The sequence below is a fragment of the Solea solea genome, chromosome 20, assembly GCF_958295425.1.
Source record: "Solea solea chromosome 20, fSolSol10.1, whole genome shotgun sequence".
Lineage (NCBI taxonomy): Eukaryota > Metazoa > Chordata > Actinopteri > Pleuronectiformes > Soleidae > Solea > Solea solea.
The window spans coordinates 21,332,743-21,355,185 of NC_081153.1; the positions used below are offsets into that span (position 1 = coordinate 21,332,743).

Genomic DNA, 22,443 nt, shown 5'->3' on the forward strand with positions numbered 1-22,443 from the left:
ATGTTATTCTTTGATTCGTAAATTTCCCTGAAGCAGAATCGGAATCATCTAGGATGTACTGGCTTGGTCCACACTGAGGAGGGTTTGTGTTTATTTTTTCAGTCAAGGAGAGCTCACGTCAGTCAGCTGTCAGTTGCTCGTACACCCAATCCAAGTTTTGTTCACCTCCACTGGCGACAGCTCTAACCCAAGAAAAATGCCGCATCGACCCTTTCCAGACCACAATGAGCAAAATAATGTTTGCGGACTGGCTGTGAGTGAATTAAACTCAAAGCAGCACTCAACTTGTTTTGGATTACCAACTTCCTCCAATCAGAATTCACAGCAACAACATCCTTGGTTTTTATGATCCTTACAAAATTATGATGCCACGCGTTCTGTAAACTTTACCCCATGCTGACAGACACAGGGATGCATGAGCGTCATTCTCTGCTTCAGTGAGCACAGCATGAAGAAACACACACAATCTTACCATAACCAGGTTTGGCTGCCGCTCCTAAACCAGCATGGTGTCCTTCTCTTGCAACAGTCTCTTTCACGCTTTAATTTTGTAATTATGAGGTAATAGGCTTATTTTTTATTCCCTCAGAGTCTATTCCTTCTGTGGGACCAGGGATTTCCACTGACTCCACATTTAACCCGGCAGTAATTCAACCTTTCTCATTTTGTGAGACACAGTGAACTCATTTACCCCCTATCGCGGCCATTTAAACTTGAAACCCACTTGATCCTATAACAGTGGCTTTAAATCCTGGTAGTCACAAGATATTTTACATTGAACGTCTGTGTTTGGGGATTGACTGCAACCTCATTTCCATTTGTGGATTTCCTGCAGAGACGCCTGGAGACCCCACAGTGCCTCTTGATGTTTCCCATCAGACAGGAAACAACGGGGGCATGAAGGGATGTAGGAGTCACGAGTGGATAACTGTTGCACATGATTAACACATGCCCCGTATTTATCATTCTGCTCCCTTTTGTTATTTTAATGTTCCCTGCAATAAATGTCACAGGATAGTTTAACTCGCGTTCACACTCTCATCGGTTTATTCTGGATTTGTGTATGTTGTATTTAATTACCAAAGGTCTTCTGAGACCGTCTTGGCGTGACTGGTCTTTCTGTATCACTCAGGTTGGACCTGATTTCACATGTTCCAGTCTCACTTTTATTGCATCTGTAACCTGTTGTATTTGATTGATTTCACTGGAAGCTATCCTAGATAGCTTTTAGTGCTACGTTTAGTGTTCATAGCTGGATATCTCAAGTCATACCCTTACCCATAATTGGTGGCTGCCTTAAAGAGAGGTGAAAGAAATGGAACGTGACCACAGCGGCTCTGTGGTTGGTCTTTTCCTGATCCACGGCTGGGTGTGCAGGTCAGAGGTCTCCCCTTTCCTTCAACCCCGTCTAGAATAAGTCAAACTGTTACAGCTCCTGAGGGAGAACTTGTCCAAAGGAGGTGAAGGAGTATGTAGATCTCACTGATCGTCCGACGCATTGCCCCTTGTTTTAAGCACAGAAGAAGAAAAGCTCTTGTTTTTTCTGCGTTCACGGCAGGGATTTTGTTTGTTTGAGATTCTCATTTTAGGCGAAGGGTTTGTGTTTCATGCCATGGAGTGGCGTCTGCTTGCGTCAGGCTCTGTTTTGAAAACTGAGTCTGGGCATTTCCTTTAAGCATGGACTCAAATCATCCTTGACTTTGCTTTGGGGATCATGACAGATGCTTAGAAAGGGGAGTTGTTTCACTAAATCTCAATAAACAAATTTCTTGTTTTCCATTTCTCCATCAATGGCTTTTCCTACGATTAAGGTTTCTCAACCATTACAATGCAAACTGTGGGTTTGGACAGTGTTTTTGATGTGGCCAAATTCAGCCATGGAGCTCTTGTTTAGGTTGTAATCATTACCTAAAAGTCATTAGGGTGCAATGAGCCACACGCTATTAACAGTAATTGATCTCAGCTTTGGAAAGCCGTGTAAAATACCTGGCTGTTGAATATGAATTTGTTTTACTGTGTTTTATTATTCCACTTAGTGAATGGCAGTCATCACTTTCACAGCTGCTCACTCATGAGTCAAAGAGAGTGTAATTATTTTAGGGTCCCATGAAAAAAAAAAGAAGAAATTTAGAGTGTAATGCCTCAGCGCTAGAGTTTGGGTAAGGGTTCTATTTTAAAGTGCAACATGATTATGTTCTTACTTCAGTGACCATGAAAAAGATGTGGAAAAACAGATTTGTGTTGTCTCCAACTGGCAGATTCATTTCATTATGACCATATGAAATCCAGGTGAAGGCGCTAATTTCTTCTACTACTTGATTTTGGCAGTTGCAACGCTCACTGCACGTTTTGCAGCTGAGTTTGTAAACAGTACAAGATCCGCAATGAAACCTCCTGCAAATGTGAACATATTCTAACTTTCCTCTCAAATTACATTTTAAAAGATTGAAAATGTTGTACATGTTTTAACCAGTGTGCAAAGTCTAATGTTATTACCTCACAAGATTACAGGAAGGAGGTTGAGGTTGGTATGTGTGTGTGTAAACAAAGCATGGTTTAAGTAGATTTAGGCCACTAACATGCTTGGTTAAGTCCACGGAAAGACTGTGGCTTTGGCTGTAAAAGTTAATGCTTTCCATTTTCCTGTGCATCAACTCAGTGTTGACTTTGTCAGAGCTTACACAGCCTCTTAACTGCAGTAAGAGTACGTGAGTTGCCTGAACATGACAACCGTGGCTTGCAAGGACCTTTTAAGCAATAAAATGCTTTGACATGTTTTCAGATTTCCTTGATGAACCAAAAAATCTTTGGGATTTCTACCAAAAGTGCAAATGACACGTGAGAACATTCTAGCGTTTAGCACCTAATTCTTTACAAAGCACTTCAAAGGCAGTAGGGTGTGCAGCAATGACCACATATAACTTGAACTAACTCATAAATCTTTTTTTTTTGTAATCCATTTCACATTGTACTGTGGGAATGAACTGGAAGTGCTTTGCATCCTTCATATATGAATACACCAGAGAAACTAATTGGTTGTTGTATGAATAACTTCAACCCTCAGCAGTATTTAAAGACCGATTATAGTCACATGGGGGCTGTGATGTCCATTTAGCTCCATTATTCACCCGTTCTTAGCTCAAGTACTTTGGCTCATTTGGCAAGGGTACTGATTTATGCAAACACCGAAGCCCTGCTGGTCCTTTCACATGAACCCCCTACTGAATACAAGTCCCCACTGAACCACAAAATATTTTCTGTAAATAAATATTGGGACATAAATAATATTTGTAGAGCTGGGCAGCAAGCTGTTCAAGGGCACTGCGCCTCCACTGCAGCATCCCGTCCATCAGCAGACAGCTTCTAAAGGCAATTGTGAAATAATTGTTCACACTGTTTTCAATGATCTCCCTGCCCTCTAAAATACCCCCCACTGAGTGACAGCGAGGGGTAAATTACCACCTGACAGGGCCACCCTTTGTTGTATTAGAGTCTGGTGTGCAAGGGTCCACTCCGTCAACCTGTAGCAGCAGGGGATTCTTGTTCCTGACACTGAATACTTTGTCAAAATGCTCGCATGGTACGCCCAAATATAAGCTCCCTTCTTCCACCGGGAAGTTTGCTGCAGGGGGAGGGATCACAGCGAAGGCAGAGGTCTGCTGACACATTTCACTTTTCACTCCCGTCCTCTTCCACCTCCTCACGTCCAATAATAAAAAACAATGGTGTGAAAACTGAGATGAAGACGGGAGAACGGGCGAAGAAAGGTGAAAATCGGAAGGAGTTTTTTTGGTCAATAAACCGAGGGCTTCAAAGACAAATATAAACCACTTGTTATAACAGGAACTTGAAATTTATAGCTTGTAGTATTTTGTCCTTAGTGTCTTGCTTGGTTTCAAAATCCGCACCACCATGATTAACCACAGATGGACATGGATGCAGCTGGTCTGTCAGAATCTGAAGCCCTCTCTCTCTCAGAGTGAAGAATCCCGTTGGACGCTCTCAGATTCTGTCTGGTGTTATAAGATATTCACAGTGAGACCTTTTCAATAAGCTTCTGACTCCCCTTTACATTCTCCCCTGTCAGATAAAGATGTGGAATTTGATAAATTGCTCCGTTTAGAGTTTGTTGGAAATGTATGGTTTCATAAAAAGTCGTGGGACGTTTTTTTTTTTGTTTTTTTTTTCATGCCTGTGTGACAAACAAGGTTGTATGAAGGGTAACAGGAACTCAGTCACTTGTACTTTATTTAAAGTGCTATTATTATGCTCTGTGTTTATTTGATCCCTTCTCAAAATACTGTAGCTTCAACACCTGAGCTCTGGCATTCAGGTCAGTCATGTCAAATCTAAGACTGTTCCTTTCATCGTTCTACTGGACAGATAACACACGTCAGCTACTGTGTACCTTCTTACCTTCAGATAAAGGGGAAGTCTGAGCCTGGTACTTATGTTAATAAATGCTGATTTGAAAAAAATTACAATTAAAATTAGACATAGACATTTCCCTCAGTCCTCTTATCACTGCAACTATTTGGCTAGAGCCAAAATATAAAAATGACATTTATTTGTGAGCTTTAGAGCTACCTGTCTCCCCAGCTTCCACGATTTATGTTAAGCTAATCAAAGTTTATGACATTTACTGCCCCAAAAATATGAATAAGCTCATATCTTTTAGTGTCCCTTTAATTAAATTGCATACCTACAGGTTGTTGCAAGAGGAATAACCTTAAAAAACAACTTTCAGTATATTTTTTATAACCATAATCACACATTGTGCTCATTTTAATATCTAGTTACAGTTTTTTCTAAAGGGTTTATAAGTGGGTTCTTATTTAGCATGTCACATTTCATTATATAAATGTTCAGATAAATTGTATCTAATAAATCACATTAAAAAAGGGCATCTGTGATTTGTTGCTTGCAAAATACTTTACGTCTGTACACGTGTCTGTACTGTGCATCCAATAAAGCTAATTTTTGCCATTAAAATAAATAGTAGTAACATTAGTAAGATTAATCTGTAAGCACTAAATTGTCTATAATTGTTTATTAATGATCATGCTGAAAACCATATTAATAACCTTATTATAAACCAAATCATATTTTTCATGTTTTATTTCTGACTCAGTATTTTACATAGAAAATAAAACTCCATCGTGTCTTGTGTTCCCACAGTTGTTCCTAACAGTACGAAGGTTGAAGAAGAGGAGAAGAAGTTCCGTGACTGTGCTGACCTCTTCCAGGCCGGCTTCCATAAGAACGCCATCTACAACATCCAGCTCAATTCCCAGGAGACCAAAAAGGTGAGAAGCCGCGATGTCATGTGAAAATGTCTTGTCTTCTCACCGCGTCCGGGCAGCTCTGTTATTTTTCTTTGAGTTGGGAATCAGCCGGTGACGAGTGCAAATGACGGCTGCTAACTGCTGCAGGGCGACCTGGGAGCTTAAAATACACTTGGCAGTCGAGCGGAGAGCAGCAGTGGCGTGAGAGTATCGAGACAGGTGTAAAACAGTGAGCTGATCAGGACGGTGTGTCTGTGTCTGTGTCTTCTCTGTCCCCACACTTATCTCACGTACTCTCGATAGTTGGATGATGATTTTATTTCTAAGAGGTTGACAAAAGGTTTGGCTGGGTGTTGATTTGTGACTCCCATGGCAGCTGGAAAAAAAAGAAAAACCTACACACAGCACTTTTACTTTAAATTTGCAATAACATAAGATAAAATAGATTTTAGTTACAGCTGCAAAATTAAAGGTCCTGTGTGTAAGAATTAGTGACATATAATGATTAAAAGTGCATCGGGGAACTGAGGAGGCATTTGCATACCAGAGAGGATGCAAACACTTCTCTTCACTCTGCTGTCGTCCCACTCTCAGTGCGGTTTACCGGCTTTTTCCATGCGTTGCGTACGCTACTGTCTTATAATACCAAACAAGCGTCTATTTGTGCTGCTGAAGAAACCTGTCAGCGCAATATTGCAGCCTCCTTAAAGCAAGAGCCTAATTTTTGATGTGATTAAGCTAAACATTATACAAACATACTTAAGGGTAGTACATCTTACACACAGGAACCTGAATACCAAAGAACAACAGAGATTGTGTGCATAAAATGACAGAAGGGACCAAAGAATTAAAAAAAACTGCCTTTTCGAAAGAAAAAAAAGGGTTTACACTTGACTCTGGAGGTAAATACCTTTCGTGTGTCTTTTTTTGTGCGTATATACCATGAATGATGAGCTTGTCTTAGGGAGAATGATTCTGTCAGGGCTACTTCCTTAATTACACCCAGACTGTGTTTGTGTGTGTTCAGCTGTGTGTGCTGGCCGAGGAGCGAGACCCTCTCCACTCTACCCTGGGGTCTCCTCCTCAAAACAAAGCGCGGCACTTGCAGATAGAGGCACCGGCCCTGCCTTATCAGCTTACACACACTGAGGTCCAAGGTTAAGGGCCACATTACACCCAGGTGTCTGCTGGTATGTGTCCAGACTGGACCTCCACTTTGATCCTGCTGAAACAAGGCCCTCTGATGAGGAACATCTCTGGGGAGTTGGTGAGGGATAAGTAGACGCTGATTATGTTTGAGGAGGACATAGATACGATGCATTCCCAGAGATGATTCATCATGAAAGCCTGGGAAGAGGAGTGTCTGAAAATGGTTGTCCAAATGACCCTCCATTGTTCTTTAATGCCACTGAGACTCACGCTGAATTTTGAATCCATTAAATCTGTAGTTTGGGTTACGTATATGTCCTCTACTAACTTCATACATCTGTGTTTTCTCCCACCCTTCCACTTCACTCTGGTCAATCATGTAGGTGTATTGCAACATGGAAACAGCAGGTGGCGGATGGACGGTCATCCAGCGCAGAAATGACGGCAGCGTGGACTTCCAGAGAACGTGGAAGGATTACAAGACGGTGAGTGAAGACAAAGACACACGCCTCCGGCAGCAGGACACTCATACGTGTCCATGAGGCGTAAATGACCAATATGTCTGATGAGCAGAACATCCTGTTCCAAAAATACACTTCTGCGAGTGGATTGTGACCTTTTCAAAGTGTCGAAAAACAGAGGCAGGATTCATTCCATTCACTCCAGGACGTTTCGGAGTGCTTCATCCAGATGTCATTTGTCCTCAGCAGTACCTCCCCTTTTGTTACTGTGTGTGCAATACTACCCAGAGTGTCCTCAGATGAAGTCGCAGTGATATACTGTTATTCTTACTCTTTTCTGACAGGAAATGATGACCTAAATCTGGGGGAAAACACACAAACACAGTTGTTTAGTCTCTGTTTATATCCTGGATACTGGTGATTCATCTGTTTGACATTAAGAAAAGAAATCAATGCATATTTGCATTAAGCCCAAACTAAGCTGCGTATACATGTTCACTTTGGTTTATTATTGCGTGCAGGTTGCAGTGCTTGTGTTTGACTTAGAAGTCGCCTGCGTTTACCTTCCTTTATCGCTGTATGAGCTTTTTCCTCCCTGAATCCCTTGTTCGGAGCATTCTGTTTCCACTTGAATTGTTTTCCCCCTCTCTGCTGCTGCTTTTGATTGACCATCTACACGACGAGTCATGTTTTGGGTGCGAAACGAGCCAAGGAACTCTCACAGCAGACCAAATGAAAGCAAACAACTGTGATGAAATTATTTATAGCCTTGAAATCTCCACATCAGCTGTTTTAAGGAAATATTTGAGCAGAGCTTTTGGACAAAAATCAACTTAAACAGCATATCAGCATTTGGGAACAAGAGGGAAGGTCATGGTTTTGTCAACGTGACCAGGGTCTCTCAGTGTTTGGGGGTAAAAACAAGGAGAGTAAATGGTATGAAGGGAAGTGGAACAGACACATGAGAAAATAAAGACATGGCCACCTTTAAGCTTTAAACAGGTGTATGCAGTACAGCGCTGGGAAGAGGGACGCTCATAGATCACGCCACTGATCTCAGAGCTAAGTGTGACAGTTGGTCTCCTTTAGAAAGGCTGGATGTGATTAACAGTGTTTTATTGTGTTATTAAGTTTTTTCATTCTTGGGGCACCAGGGGTTTGTGCTCACACATGTAATGGCCTTGGAAGATTTGAAAACCTTTCAGTGAAAAAGTCACTGGTTCTTAGTCGGACCATGGAGAGTATTTTGGGAACAGGGGGTGGAGTGCACATTAAAATGAAAAGGATACAGTATCTCCAGAACATCTGAACAAATCACAGTAGGTCTAGCAAAATGTCCTGTACTGTTCCCTTTTAATCTCCTTAAAATGTTTACAACATTAATGCCACAGGTGTCGTCCATCAAACATACTGTATAGAAGTCATTTGTAGCCACTGCTTAGATATGTGTGCTGTGTAATTAGTAGGGAGTGGAGCATCCTGAGTTGAGGTGGTGCAATGGTGGAGGTTTTGTTCATGGTGATGGATCATGGAAAGCGATGGGGCAGTTTAAATTATGACAGCATGCAACAGATTGGTAAGTGTAAATTGTATTATTTGCATGTGAGCAAGTATGATTTAGCCTGGATGAACCCAGCTGAGTCTGCCAGTGCTTTGATTTCACTCTGCGGACACGTCTGGCAAGTGAGGCCAACTTCAGAATCTCCAAAATACGGGAACCAATCCCAAACCCCTGGCATGCTAAATGTGATGATGACAGAGAAGCGACATCTAGCATCCAACATGGCGGCTGCTAAAGAGCAATACTGTGCATTTGATCTAGTGAGAGGTATAAGTGGAAGTGGAAGTTAGTTCTGGAAGTTTTGCTGAAATTGTTAAGATAATGAATTGTTGTATTTACAGTAAGTGAATGCAACAAAGAAATATTACTACAACTTCAACTATAGTTTATCCTTGTGATGGCCAGAGGTTTTGAAACTCAGTTGTGAGTCATCAACATTTACAATTGTTTATTTTTATGTGAAAATTGAGTTTAACTAGGGATTCGAACCAATTGCAACAATACGACGGACCAACTCATTGTCTCTTCAGAGCTTCGCAGTGTTGATCAGGTTTGCGTGAGAACAAACATCGGGACACTGTAAGAGAAATCATCCCATCCGCAGAGATTGACTCCACGCCTGTTCTTCAGCCAGGTTTTCTGCAGATAAACCACAGTCCCAGTTGGAGGCATTGGACCAAGCTAAAAGCCAGTCAGAAGGGAGTGTCTCATCAGGAGTTAGATCAATTGTTAAGAGGGAGGGAGCGGGAGGAGAGAAAGCTGTTATATGGGCCCCAGTCACTTTCTCTTCCACCCACTCGGCAGGACATGCCTCAGGCCAGAGGAATGCCCCATATTTACTTTCCCTCTTTCCCATTCCTCATCACCACACACGCTCAGCACAAACACACACTTTGCCTCCACCCCTCGCTTCCACATTTTTCTTTTCACCTCCGTCTTTAATGGAGCGGTTTAGACCATCCTGTCAGAGGTGTAATGTCATCCTGCTTTGCGCTATATTCCCCTTTGCAATCTCGCCGCTGTCAGAAGCACTTTGCCTGTGACCGGCAGCCACAACGATCAAATACTCTAGTGTTGCGGTTGTTTGAAGGCGTGCCCCGTCATGCAGAGTATATTTTGGGGAAAGAAGTTTTCAAGTAATAATGAGTTTAACATGTGTGACTTGAGTCGAATGCAAATAGGTGGACGTGTCCATTTCACCTGGTACCAATTTACACTGTTAGTGATGGATACATCAATCCATGTCAAGGATGAAGAAGAAAAAAAAACTCAATGTGAAAATAATTATTTAAAAAAAATTATTGTTTTAAGAAAGTGTTCATTCTGATTCCATTTTTAAAGAGACACAATATAATAATATATAATAGTTTTTATATTTTAATAATATATAAAAACTATTCTTTTTCCTGTGGTATTTGGATGCTAATGACTGTGTTTTTCTTCACAGGGTTTTGGGAGCTTGTCTGCAGAGCACTGGCTGGGGAATGAATATGTTTATCAGTTGACCAGCCAGAGGCAGTATGCCCTCCGTGTTGAACTGACAGACTGGGATGGACACCAGGCCTTCTCTCTTTATGACCGCTTCCAAATTGGCAGTGAGAAACAAAACTACAGGTAAGAGCTGCTCGATAAAGAGTGGGATAGCAGGATTTTCAGGTCAAAGAATCCACAGAAATGAAAATAATATACTTTCAGCCAACTTTCATTATCTATTATGAAAAACATGGAGGGGAATGATCTGTTTTTGCAGAGTTTCCTTGGGATTTGAAATGAAATCGCATTTGCACCACATGTTAAAGTGATACAGACTTCAGGTGGAAACCTGAATGAATGCATGGATATGAAAGTTAAACGAAGACATTATTTTAAACCACATTAGCAGCACTGGTGGAAATGCTGGCCTGTTGCTCTGTTGCTCTATTTAATTTGATTCAGACAAAGGAAACAATTGGATTTTCGTGGCATTAAATACAGATATTCAGAATGATTGTTAATAACTTCCACGCTCTCTTTGTCTAGCGCCACCATGTGGTTTGCATTTGTTGTTTTTGTAATCAATATTTTACACAGTCTATTATTCAAAATCTTACTAATCATTGTTGCCAAGCTCAACTGTAGCTATTAATATTAATTTGTCTGCAAAACAAAAATGGTGTACATGGTTAGCACATTCATTGCTACGTTGCATATTTAGTGCTAACTAGCTAGCATGCTATACCACGACCCCTGATCTTATGCGGTGCGTCCCATTTACATATAATAGGTGGAAGTGGTCCAAGATGGAACCAAGATGACTGAGTTCCACTTGAGAGGTTGTAGAGAACATGGATGCAAACTTACCCGGGGCTAGTTACTGTTAGCAATTGCTCTACACAATATTTTGCATAGTAACATGTCCACTCATCAAATTTAATTCGCACAATGTGTTTTTGCTATAAATGCAACTGCAAGCCATCTTGGAATGCTAAATGGGGGTTTGCATTATGTATTTACTGCTGTAACGTGCATTAGCATATGTACAGACATTGTGCAGTGAAAGCAGCTGAGTTCAGAGTTCAACCCGCCACTTTGTTACACATGCAAAACCGAGAGCAGACGTTTAGTACACAGAGGGGAAAGAAAGGTCAAATGTGTTAAGATATACTTCAATCATGTCATTCTCTTATATAATTATGTGGTGAGACTTTTCTAATTTGAAAATTCTTTCCGACCCTGATGTATCATTTGTCATTGTGTCCTTGTTGCAAACCTTCCATTGATGGATGCCTCGTCTTTGTGTGTTGCGGGGGCGAAACTTTTTTGTTTTCTTTTGAGGGGGTTAATGATAACAGCCCTCAAACTATGGCAGATGCTTGGCCTCACTTTGACGTGGAAAACTACTGCAAATTCCACACACTTCCATGCAATATAGCTGCTCTGGCGTCTCCAATTGTGAAGTTTTCACTTGATGGTTAGCCCACTCTGATAAGAGGTCCCTTTGGTTTCGAAATGTCTTGGAATGACAAAAGAAGGATGTGATATTGAAGCTTAAAAGCCTTCTACCTCTTCCATTCCTGACACCCACACTCTTAGAATAGAACACAGGTTTTCAAGTGTTTCCTTACATCAGGCAGACCGTTAAACTTGTTGCCATGTCCAATTTTGGGAATTGTCTCCCATTGAGGGGGGTTTGACTTTGCAATGTTTCAAACTTAAGGAATTTATACGTGCAGCGGGCTTTGGGGGTTTTCTCTGAGGACCGGAGGAATAGATTTCAATCAGGCCAAGGAGATGAGAGTTTTTTGTTTTGAACTTCTCTCAATGTTGAGGTTTTGTGTGACCACAGTATTAGGATCAAACCTATCTGTTGTTACCTTAGGTCATTATTTTGCTCCGTTCTGACTGCATTATGTGGTAAACACAGTGCTATGGAAGCGTGCAGGAGCAAATTGAAAGTATTAAAGCAGTACCTGCTGTATATTTGAAGTCTGATTGCCAGAAAAAACACTGACGTTGTACAATTTTGTAAACCACAAATATGTTATATTTGAATTGGTTTTAAAGTGACACAATTTAGTTTCAACCTTTCAAATGTCTCCACGATTACAGCCAAATCCTACACATACAAATACATTTTATTTTTGTTCATTTGTTGTTTTCTTACGGTTTTCCGGTTGCCACCAACCCCCACTCTTTCAATTTTGCCTCAGGTTCTTGAGAACTTTGTCATTTTAGAAATGTACATACAGTATAATACACATGCAACAAAACACCACATACACTGAGTTTCTATGATGGAAAATCTTGATTGATACTGTTATACAACACGTCTTATTGTTGGCAGAAAGGTTTGACAGTGATATTATATCATTTGGTTTACCTCTTTATTTCAGCTACAATAATACACTTTTTTGTGTCTGTAGGCTCCCACATTTTGAAAATCAAGTCAGGTTTGAAAATCCTAGGCTTTAGGGCATCACCTTTCATTCACACAATCATATCTGCTTTATTATAATCCCATACCTAACCTTTTGTTCTAATGCATTCGAAAAACAGTTGCTTTTGACCCACTGAGGCAAGCAAATGGCAAAGGGCATCCCCAGCCACACCAGGTTGTTTTGAATGCAGGCTCGTGCTGTTTAGAATCAACATTATGAGCTCTATAAATAGATTTGTTCTTGAAAAATAGTCGTGGTATGATAATGGCACGTTGTTCCTCTGAAACACAGGCCCAAACAAACAGACGCTGCCACGCTCTCCTGTGCTTTGGACTTTGGCACCTTCCTGCTTTTAAATGTCGAATAATCTGTGACAAGTTCTCCAGATTACATTTACTGCTGTGAAACACAAGAATCGCTGTAAGTGATATGGCTTGTGTTTGAGTTAGTTTTGGACTGTTTTCTTCAATCCATGGGGGTTTACTGGAATACAGTGTACGTCAGCATGACTCGGGCAAACATTAACAAAGACCACATATGGTACAGTAAAGCTGGCTTTCTCTCCTTTACACACACACAAACACACACTTTAAAAAAGAGCCATATTTACGTTTAAGTACTTTGAAGCCGCCGCTCACTTTTCTTACTTGCTATCATCTATATCAATAAATTGATACAAAATCCAATCGTTAAAATATTTGAATGATATTTTCAAAGTAAGGTACTATTTCTGTTCACCCATAGCTTCCATTTGGTGATGTTTTCTTTTAAATTCTAAGATTGGGAACACGTTCAGAGTACTTAGAGCCTCTGAAGTAATGTTTCAGTGTCTGGCAGCAGTGTAGTGGTAGTGAAAGAGACAGAATGCGTCAGGGTCGATCTCAAAAACAGCAATATTTCAAGAAATATGATGTGTGTGCTCAATGTCCCAGGGCCACCATTCAAGCATGGATAATTCATCAATTTATCAATGCAGGGAAAATCCTGTTTTCCTCAGTTAATACCTTTGGACTTCATTTAAGGCCATTTTCAGGAAGGCTTTCCTGCTGTCCTCTTCTTTATTCCATCAATCAAAACCCATAACTGACAGCATCGTGTTAACACAGCTGTGTCCCAGCAGTGGGATGGTTTATGTTCAAGGGCTTTGAGGTCCAAGGATTTACCGAAAAAGAGATCGATCAGTGTAAAGAGAAGAATGGAATTCTGCATTTTCTGCACTCACTGTGTTATTGGTGGACATTCTAGTGTTGATAATTGGTAGTTTAAGGTGGTTGTTGGTTTCCTTAGAATGAATTAGCTTTATCCATTGTGGACTGTACTCCTTGTAAATGAGTAAATAAATATTGAAACCAATTATTCATAGTTTTACAGTATTTCAGCCACATAAAATAACAATAACTTGTAATGATAATTTGTAGACAAAAGAATGTGCTGATTTGTGCATAATGAACATGTATTATTTTGTTTTTTGTACATATTAGTCTCCAAAATGTGGTCTTGTATCATTCTTGAAGACCATTATAACATTCTTCCCTGATATTGCCGTCTGGCATCAGTAGCACTGCTTTAATGTGAACATATAAACGTTCTATAGGCTGCACTTTGAGGACTAAGTTAGGTTTGACTGGAGCTACAAAGTTCCCACTGAACCACAGACTCATAATGTTGTGAAATTAGCTCCTTCACTTGTTATCCCTCATTGTGACTGAGGTCAACATAATTGCAGGGGTTACTGTTCCCTATCATCATCATCATCATCATCATTGTCAGATGATGATTTGGCTGAAGCGTGGGTTGCAGAAAAGAAAATAGTGAAATCCAATATAATTTGGTGACCTGTAAATATTGTTGCAACAATAACCACCAGATCAACACATAAAGGTAATCGCCTTCATTTATCAACATTTCTTTGGTTCAAAATGTGGACTTTGTGGTGAATGTTTTGAAAGATAATTCACAAAAGAGGCTGTGAAGCGAGCGTACAGAAAACATGCAGATGTCGTGAAAAAGTGAAAAATAGCCCTTAAAGGACTTTTGACATTCTGTTCAACATAATACACCCTGTGTTTATGGCCGTGTGTGCATCACTTCTCTCCAAAAATAGGTAACTTTCATTTATCTCTTTCAAAGCAGTGAAATCTGAGTCACTGAATGTCAAGGTGTAATAAATGCATCCCATAATGCAAATGCACCCCGGGCACTCGGGACAACCGTCATTTCCAAAAAGGTTTCCAACACTTTGTTGGGTTGAGTGTATGCACGGACACAAATGGGAATTTTTTTTCATAATGTTCAAAGCTTACCAGCTGGAACAAAGAACTTATGTTTATTCTTGAACGAGCCATTTCATATTTATTCAATATCCCCTCTTGTCCGGGACAGCCAAGTTCTTAAATGCAGTGATTTCTCCATAGTGTGCGGTAATGGCCCGAGTTCCCCGTGGAATCAGATACATCTATGTTTCTATGTTTTTCATGTGGGGATTTAGAGAAAAAAATTGGCAAAGGTTTGGAATTTTTTTAAAAACATGGTGACCTTTCACTTTTCCAAGTCTCACACTGAGATAATTGTAGATATCTCAAGTTATGCCTTTCTGAACCTCATCCACACAAGCTCCACACTTTCTGAATACAAGAGATAAAACATTGTAGAATTTATGGATTACCCATATTAACCTCCTCGTCCCTGACCCTCTTTTTGCTAAACAGAGTATTTCTCTGCAATTATTATTTATTATGTGAATTTTCTTGATATCAAAATAACGACAAAACTTGTGAGGTTCCACCAGAAGTGTAAGCATTGCTGTAGATGCCACTGTGTCAGAGTAAATGCAGATGGAACCCAGCATCGATAATAAATATTGCATTTTAAAGTAAATATCACCATTAAAAATATGAAGTAGGAACTTAAAAACTTATGTAACCAGTGCCACTTTTCAATGTTTACACTGTTCCGGTGTTTTCGGCTCCTGCTGGTTTGATCGATTGGTTTAAACTGTGTTTGGTGAACATGAGAATGGTTTTTATGAGCTTTTAGTTGAGTTTCTGACCTTTCTGTGGGTATGCAGCATGTCTGTGTTTATTAAAGTTAGACATGGCTTTATGACGTGTTTGTTGCTGCAGGGGCGTCAGGGAAGACTACGTTTACATTTCTGTTCAGATTCAGAAAAATCATCAGAAATCATAATTAGAGAAAAAATAGAATGAATATAATAATGAAAGATATTCCCAAATCAAGGTCTGCCTGGGACTTTTATCCAGACCTTTCAAACTCATTTAATCATTTAATGCATTTAACACATCCCCATGAAAACCAACCAAATTCTGCCAATTTAAGCGCTATGGATAAAGATAATCAGTATAAATTAATATATTACATTAGTATATATTAATGCATTGATTCTAAGGTCAAAAATTTATTTTGACACACAAACCCAACAGGTTTACAGAAAGTAAATTAAGAAACATTTACCTCAGTCAACCATATTACATAGGACAGGTTAAAAAAAAAAAAAAAGAAACATACCATATCAATGAAGCTATAGGACGACTAAGGAGCAGCCAAGCAGGTCTAAGCCAGCCTAACACCTCTGTGGCCTCGCAGTAGGAAGCAAACCCTCGGTCAGGATGATTAACCCCGTCAATGGGCCAATCAGACTGCAGTTCAGTAGGCTAATGCCTGCCAGGTGTATAAAGCTTGAGCTGGACTCTCTGCGGACTGGGTCGTTGCCATCGTGAATGAAGATGAAAGGAAACACGTGTGCTGAGCTTGGACTGTCTAAGTGCTGCAACCACTTTCACTTCAGACTTTCATGTATTATTGGGATCTCTTACACCCTCTTTTCCAGAAACACGTGAACTTTGAACGGACAGAAAAAAGAAAAGAGAGCCATGTCAAATGTCCCTGCACAGAGTCTGCTTGGCTGTAATCTAGCAGATCGCTCCTGTGTGGGCAGAGGTTGCCATCTCTGCTGTATATCAAGGCAACATCAGCAAGTGCTTTTCTACAAATGCTCAGATTGAGCTGTTTGCCTGCGTTTTGAAGAACAGCTCTAAAAATATTCAAACTTAATGTCCTTTTAAATATGTTCATTCCAAAGTATTTGGTCCATTTATCATAGCAAAGTCATATTAAGTTGTTATTAGTACAAGGTTGAACACAGAATCACAGATTTTCATCTGTAAGAACAGCGTTTGTTTTAATGCTGTTTAATGACAACGGTTTCCAGATCGAGAGAGTGATGATATGTCACCCAGTGAAACCAAGTTTTCCTTGGAAATGGTCTCGGATAAACATACCCCGGTCATCTGATTCCTCACCTGACCCTGCTACAAGGTTTCCCCCACGTTCACAGTTTGCTGCGACACTGCTACAGATTATAGATTCATTGTGTTTGAAACTGAATCTGTAGCAAAGCTCTGAGGTTCTGGTTTACGCAGATGAGCAAAGAATCGTCGTGTGAGCGCACACACACACAGTCACAGACAAGGACGAGCTGTGGATGTGCAGTGCAGCTGACTGTGTGTGTGGAACAATCACTGATCTGTTTTGTTTATTCAAGTAAAAATGGTTTTATTTTACAATTCAACAGTTTTTTTCACCCCATGTGTGAAATCTCTAAAGACAGGACGTGTTCTAGTGATATCTAGTGTCTTTTCACACTGACTTTAGTTTCTTTTCGTTGACAGAAGTTGGTAACTCTGTCAAACAATCTCCAAACACAAGACAATGAATGACAGCGTAAGAGACAGCTGGGAATATGACGTCATAGTTTTACTAAAGTATCGTATTTGCTGTCTACACATAAGCGCAGTGACCGGTGTTTTGAGATTTTCCCACTCTGGGAGTAATTTTAAAAAAATACCGTTTCATGTCCCAGGTTTCAGGACAGAACGCCTCATATTCATCTAAACCTGTTTCCCTGCGGATGGCGCTAAGTCTCTCCTGTCTGACTGACTGTAGGCAAGTGACTGTTTCGCGCGGCTAATTCCTGGCTTTCACGTTTTTATCGCGTTTTTATCGCGTTAGTCTCGGCTGTATTAACCGTTAACTTTGACGGACCTAGTTAAAATATAATTATTATTGTTTATTCATAAATTGTCTGTTTTTTTTTAAAAAAAGAAAAAGAAAAAAAAGAAAGAATAGTAAAGAATTTTACAGGAAAACAGTTTCAGTGCTTGAATCTTATCCTTGATTCATGTCTGACTTCTCAGAGAAGCTCAGTGAGCCGACTCAAACGTGGGTATAAAGACATGAACTCCAAATAAAAGCGTTTTTTTTACAAGTTCTCCAAAATATATATGTTTTCTTGTTTTTATGACATTTTCTCTAATATATTTGTTAAGCACTGTACATGAGTATAAAATAGTATCATATATATATATATATATATATATATATACATATATGTGTATATATATGTGTGTATATATATATATATATATATATATATATGTATTTAATTAACATCACCAAACAGTATTTACCCATCACTTATCACTCTGACAGGAACTGCAGTTGGGCTGGAGGTTGTTGATTGGCCAAATAAGCAGCACAGCTGGTAAACACGGCCACAGCGCGTCAAAGTGTCACGCTGAAAATCCTACTTCATGCAGCGATTCGTCAGCACGGCAGCGTTCATAAAAGCTTAAGAGAGTGAATGTGTTGCACGGTCTGGTCTTTATCAGAGCGGTAGCAGACCTCATCCTTTGGCATGTTGCATGTTTTGTGCCTCAGAAACAGGAATTAACTGATGGAAGTAATGCTATACCCATAAGTGACTTACTGAGTTGTGGGGGTGAGACATCTTGTAGATGGAGACATCTACTACGAGCGTCACAGATGGACATCGTTTTCACAGAAACCTACATGTTTATGTACGCGCACAAGCGTTCATGATATAGATATAGATATATATGTGTATATATATATATCTATATATATATATGTATATGTGTTTGTGTGTGTATATATATATATATATATACTGTATATATATACATACATATACATATGTACATAGATGCTCTCAGGCCCTTATCCAAAGTTGACATGTCCACCGGTCATTTGCCTCCACTGATTAGACACATGTCTCACACCCCATACATAGGATTACACATGGTGGTTTAGTGGCTTAGTGAATTCCCCAGTGAACTCCCTGCAGTCACACGTTTTAGTCTGCTGTTTAAAACCAGCCATTTACACAGCTGTACAAATACAGGAGTCGTTCACGTTTAAATGACTCTTTCCTGGGGAGTCTGCTGCCTCTTTGTTTGAGATGTTCAACCTGATGGGCTCATACAGCTTATGAGGGGCAGGTCGGAGTGTGCGTGTGCATGCAGAGTGTCCAACGTCTCCTGAAAACATAGAGACATTGTTTTCATATTTGTTACGTTCTCATCGGAAAACCCGAACTGGGTGCAAGGTTCATTCCACACCCATGGTCTCCCGTTGTTGTGAGACAAACTGAGGATATTACTTTCTTTGGAAAGTCAGCTTTTTTTTATAATCAAGACATCATTGGCTCAGTGCTGCACTTTGCATGTGAAATCGTTTCTATTGGGAAAAAAGCAAAGAGAAACAAAGAGAAACAAAGAGAGAGGAGGAAAACAAAGCTAACATGTGATATGACAAGAAAGAGGAAGGCGTGTCCTGCTGCTGTTGATCGAGCTGTCAGTGCGATGCAGTAGCTGTCACATCTGAACGCAGGCTTTTCCTGTCAGTTTATAATGTGACACACCCAGGAGAAATCTGCCTTCCCAGACCCATACAATCTTAATTTGTGTGTGAACAAATGCAGCTTGGGAGTGACTCTTTGTTACCCTCTTTAAATAATTCACCGCTGTCCTCAGCAGATGCTGACTCGATTACAGCCTCACGACATTCATGTATGTACATCCATCAGAGTTGTGTGCAGCACATGCACCGTACATGTGCTATGACAAGGTTATTCAATTACAAACTCAAAGAACCAAGACATTTTAGCTGGGCCAGACATTTTCCACAGCCAGTAAGCAGCAGGTGATGACACATTTTAAATCAGACACTTAACCTCTGCAGGTACAAGCAATGATGTGTTGGTCATACCTGTCACATAAAACAAACAAAGCAGTGCACAGTAATAACAGTAACAGTTGTTTCCTATATGACCCACGTGCAACTCAGAGAGCATACAAAAGAACCATCAATGGTATCAAACCTATCAGGCTACGTGGAGTGGTGCATTCATGGTCAGGTCTACTGTAGGAATGTACGGTATGCAGTATTCATAGAGGAACAGTGATCCACCCTCACAAAAAACAATTAAACAATTAAACCCCACACATATGCTAAAGCACACCAGCCCAAGAATACATTATTATTCAGTTAACAAATGAAATAATAAAACCACCAAGTACTGCAATTTAAGCAATTAATAGTTGGTTGTTGTGTAACACTTACATGATCTATTGTCTAGTACATATTAAGTAAATAACACAAATTTTGAACTGATTCATTAAAAAGAGTGATGTCACACATTGGCTCATAAACATAGTGTAATCATGCAGTAGTTTATTCTGAGTTATTTCGGTATTCATCTTGGTTTCTGGTCATCCCATCATGAGCTCTAAGTTTTGCATTAAGTTTAGAGTATTTTACCTTTTTTCTTTCGATCCAGAAGCCTTGTGCTGTTTTACTTTCCTATAACATCTTCCGTTTTGGCTGAGCAGGACTTAAGGAGACCCACATACTGCAGAGTCTGCATTGTAACATGCTTTTTAAACATAAAACCATCCAATATAATAAGAACATGAATGGAAGAATGAAGAACATTAGCTTCTGTGCATGAGGAGAAAACCAAGAGAATTATTGCATACTTGGAAAGCAGAGAACCACTTTGAACATGCTCGACCTCTGCAGCCATGTATGGATGATGGGTTTAGCAGGTTGCTTATTGCTCTGTTACTGTGGTTATATGTGGCTATTTAATGATTTAGTCTGTTGTCATTGTATAAATTAACATTCTGTGGCCCTGCAGATGGAAATGTGAGTCCCAGACATTCCTTACACAACATGCTCTTTCCTCTCTTACTTTCCATCTGCAACTCTTTCATGAGCCTGTGTGCTTTTGTTCATTCTTCATTTTATTCTCTCTGTGTACGCGGTTCATGTTGTTCCAGGTGTTCTGCATGGACTCAATCACAACAAAAAGTAAATATCTCTCAGGGGACATAACGTTGCACCATGTTATGCCCTCTCGCTGTCTTTATTGCTTACACCGCTGTACCTTTCCTCCCCCCTCTCCTCCTCTGATGTACTGACTCCCTCCTCGTCTCCCTTCCTCATGTCTTTCAGGCTGTTCCTGAAAAGCCACAGTGGGACTGCAGGCAGACAGAGCAGTCTGGTGATCCACGGAGCAGACTTCAGCACCAAGGACATGGACAACGACAACTGCCTGTGCAAGTGTGCGCTCATGCTCACTGGAGGTGAGTGCAGCAAAGTGTATAACAGTGATGGATTGCTGGGTCCAGAACATACCTCAAACCTGGATTCTCTTGAACCAGAAATCAAGTCATGACACCTTAATGCATTCATTCAAATACAGGGCTCTCAAGTCTTTTGTCACGCACACATTGTATTTCTCACGCTGAAAAAAATAATTATAATATAAATTTCTCTGGTGCGCCACTATCGCTATGTAACCCGGGAGGAAACTGTTCTCATACACGCGTGTTTGCCTTTTTTACTCCTGAGCAGTGCTCACTTTAGCAGATACTCCACCTTGTGGCCAAAATGAGAAGCCACACCTCTCTGTATGTGCTACTTCTCATGACACAAACTGAAGCACAGATACTATTTTGCTACACAGAACAATACACATACAAAACTGGATATTTGAAATGAAATAACTTGAAAAATATATAGGAAGGGGGGCGTGGCTTATTCTGTTATCATTTCTTGTCCTTACACTAGTGTAGCCATATTTCCATCATCTGTTTTTGTTGTTGTTGTTGTTTTGTTTCTTTTTGAAATAACAGTTTGCAGTGCAGCTGCAGTAAATACAGTTTCATCGTTGCATAGTCCATTTCAGTCTGCAACCCCCCCACCCGCCCCCCGCCACTAACACCTCTCACCTACTCCTGCCCTTCCCGATGAAATCTCACTCTGAAGTGACTTCAAAACTCGAGAGCCCTGCAGATATCAGTATTTGCCCTGACGTATCAATTATCTTATTGCAAATTCTATTGGAAGGATGACGATATATCACCAAATTTATATTTTGCCCCCCCCCCCCCAATGTTGCAATTATGAACTGGTATTGCTAGCAATAGCTAGTCCGGTCCATGTTTTTATGTTTCTTGCACTGACTGTCTTATAACCATGTAGCCACATACCCAAATCTCACATGCAGTTGCCTACGTGGGCACTTCTACATCTATCTGCACCCTCCACTGTGGTACTGTGAAACGAGCACGCGAAAAAAGAAAATCCTTGGACACGGCACCAAGTGTCAGACTCTGCTTCTCCTGCTGTGTAACTGGAACCCCGTGACTCTCGCTGTCAAGTGTTGACCTGGTACTAATCAAGCATTTCTGAGCGCAGATGTAAGATCAGCTTTATCTCTTAGGTCATTGTGAATGGAGTTAGTTAAAGGGAGCATCTGATCAACACCCTCAGTCTGTTTGAATCATGACCTGCAGCCTGAGTCAATGCTGGTCTGAACCCAGCACTTTGCAAGCTGTTGTATACACAGAGCATCATCTGATGTATTTCCTGCATTATTAATGAAATGATGTAAGTGTCTGGAATATCTCTGCGCTACATTTATGAAGACAAACACAGCATGGCATGTTAAAGAATATGGAGGAGGACATACTGTGGACATTTCCCCAGCACCAGAACTTACAGTAGGGATAAAGCACTGACAGTAAGAGGTATGGGGTTTTTTTTTGAAAGAAGACATCTTCATGTTTTTTTACAAGACAGTAAAAACCTCTGTCCTGGAAACAGGGAGGATACTCAACCTACATTATACAGGACTGCTGCCGTGCACATTCAATGTTTATGTGTGTGACGGCATTTGAGTGGTC

At 40.3% G+C, this 22,443-nt stretch overlaps 1 protein-coding gene across 1 annotated transcript in view; it reads left to right on the plus strand.

Moving 5' to 3' along the window:
- Window positions 1-22,443, plus strand: part of angpt1 (angiopoietin 1) — a 55,926-nt gene that overhangs the window by 28,119 nt on the left and 5,364 nt on the right. Inside the window, exons 5-8 of the mRNA XM_058619965.1 lie at window positions 5,179-5,306; window positions 6,818-6,919; window positions 9,904-10,070; window positions 20,708-20,838. Coding sequence (XP_058475948.1) covers window positions 5,179-5,306; window positions 6,818-6,919; window positions 9,904-10,070; window positions 20,708-20,838 — 528 coding nt within the window. The remainder of the gene's footprint in view (window positions 1-5,178; window positions 5,307-6,817; window positions 6,920-9,903; window positions 10,071-20,707; window positions 20,839-22,443) is intronic.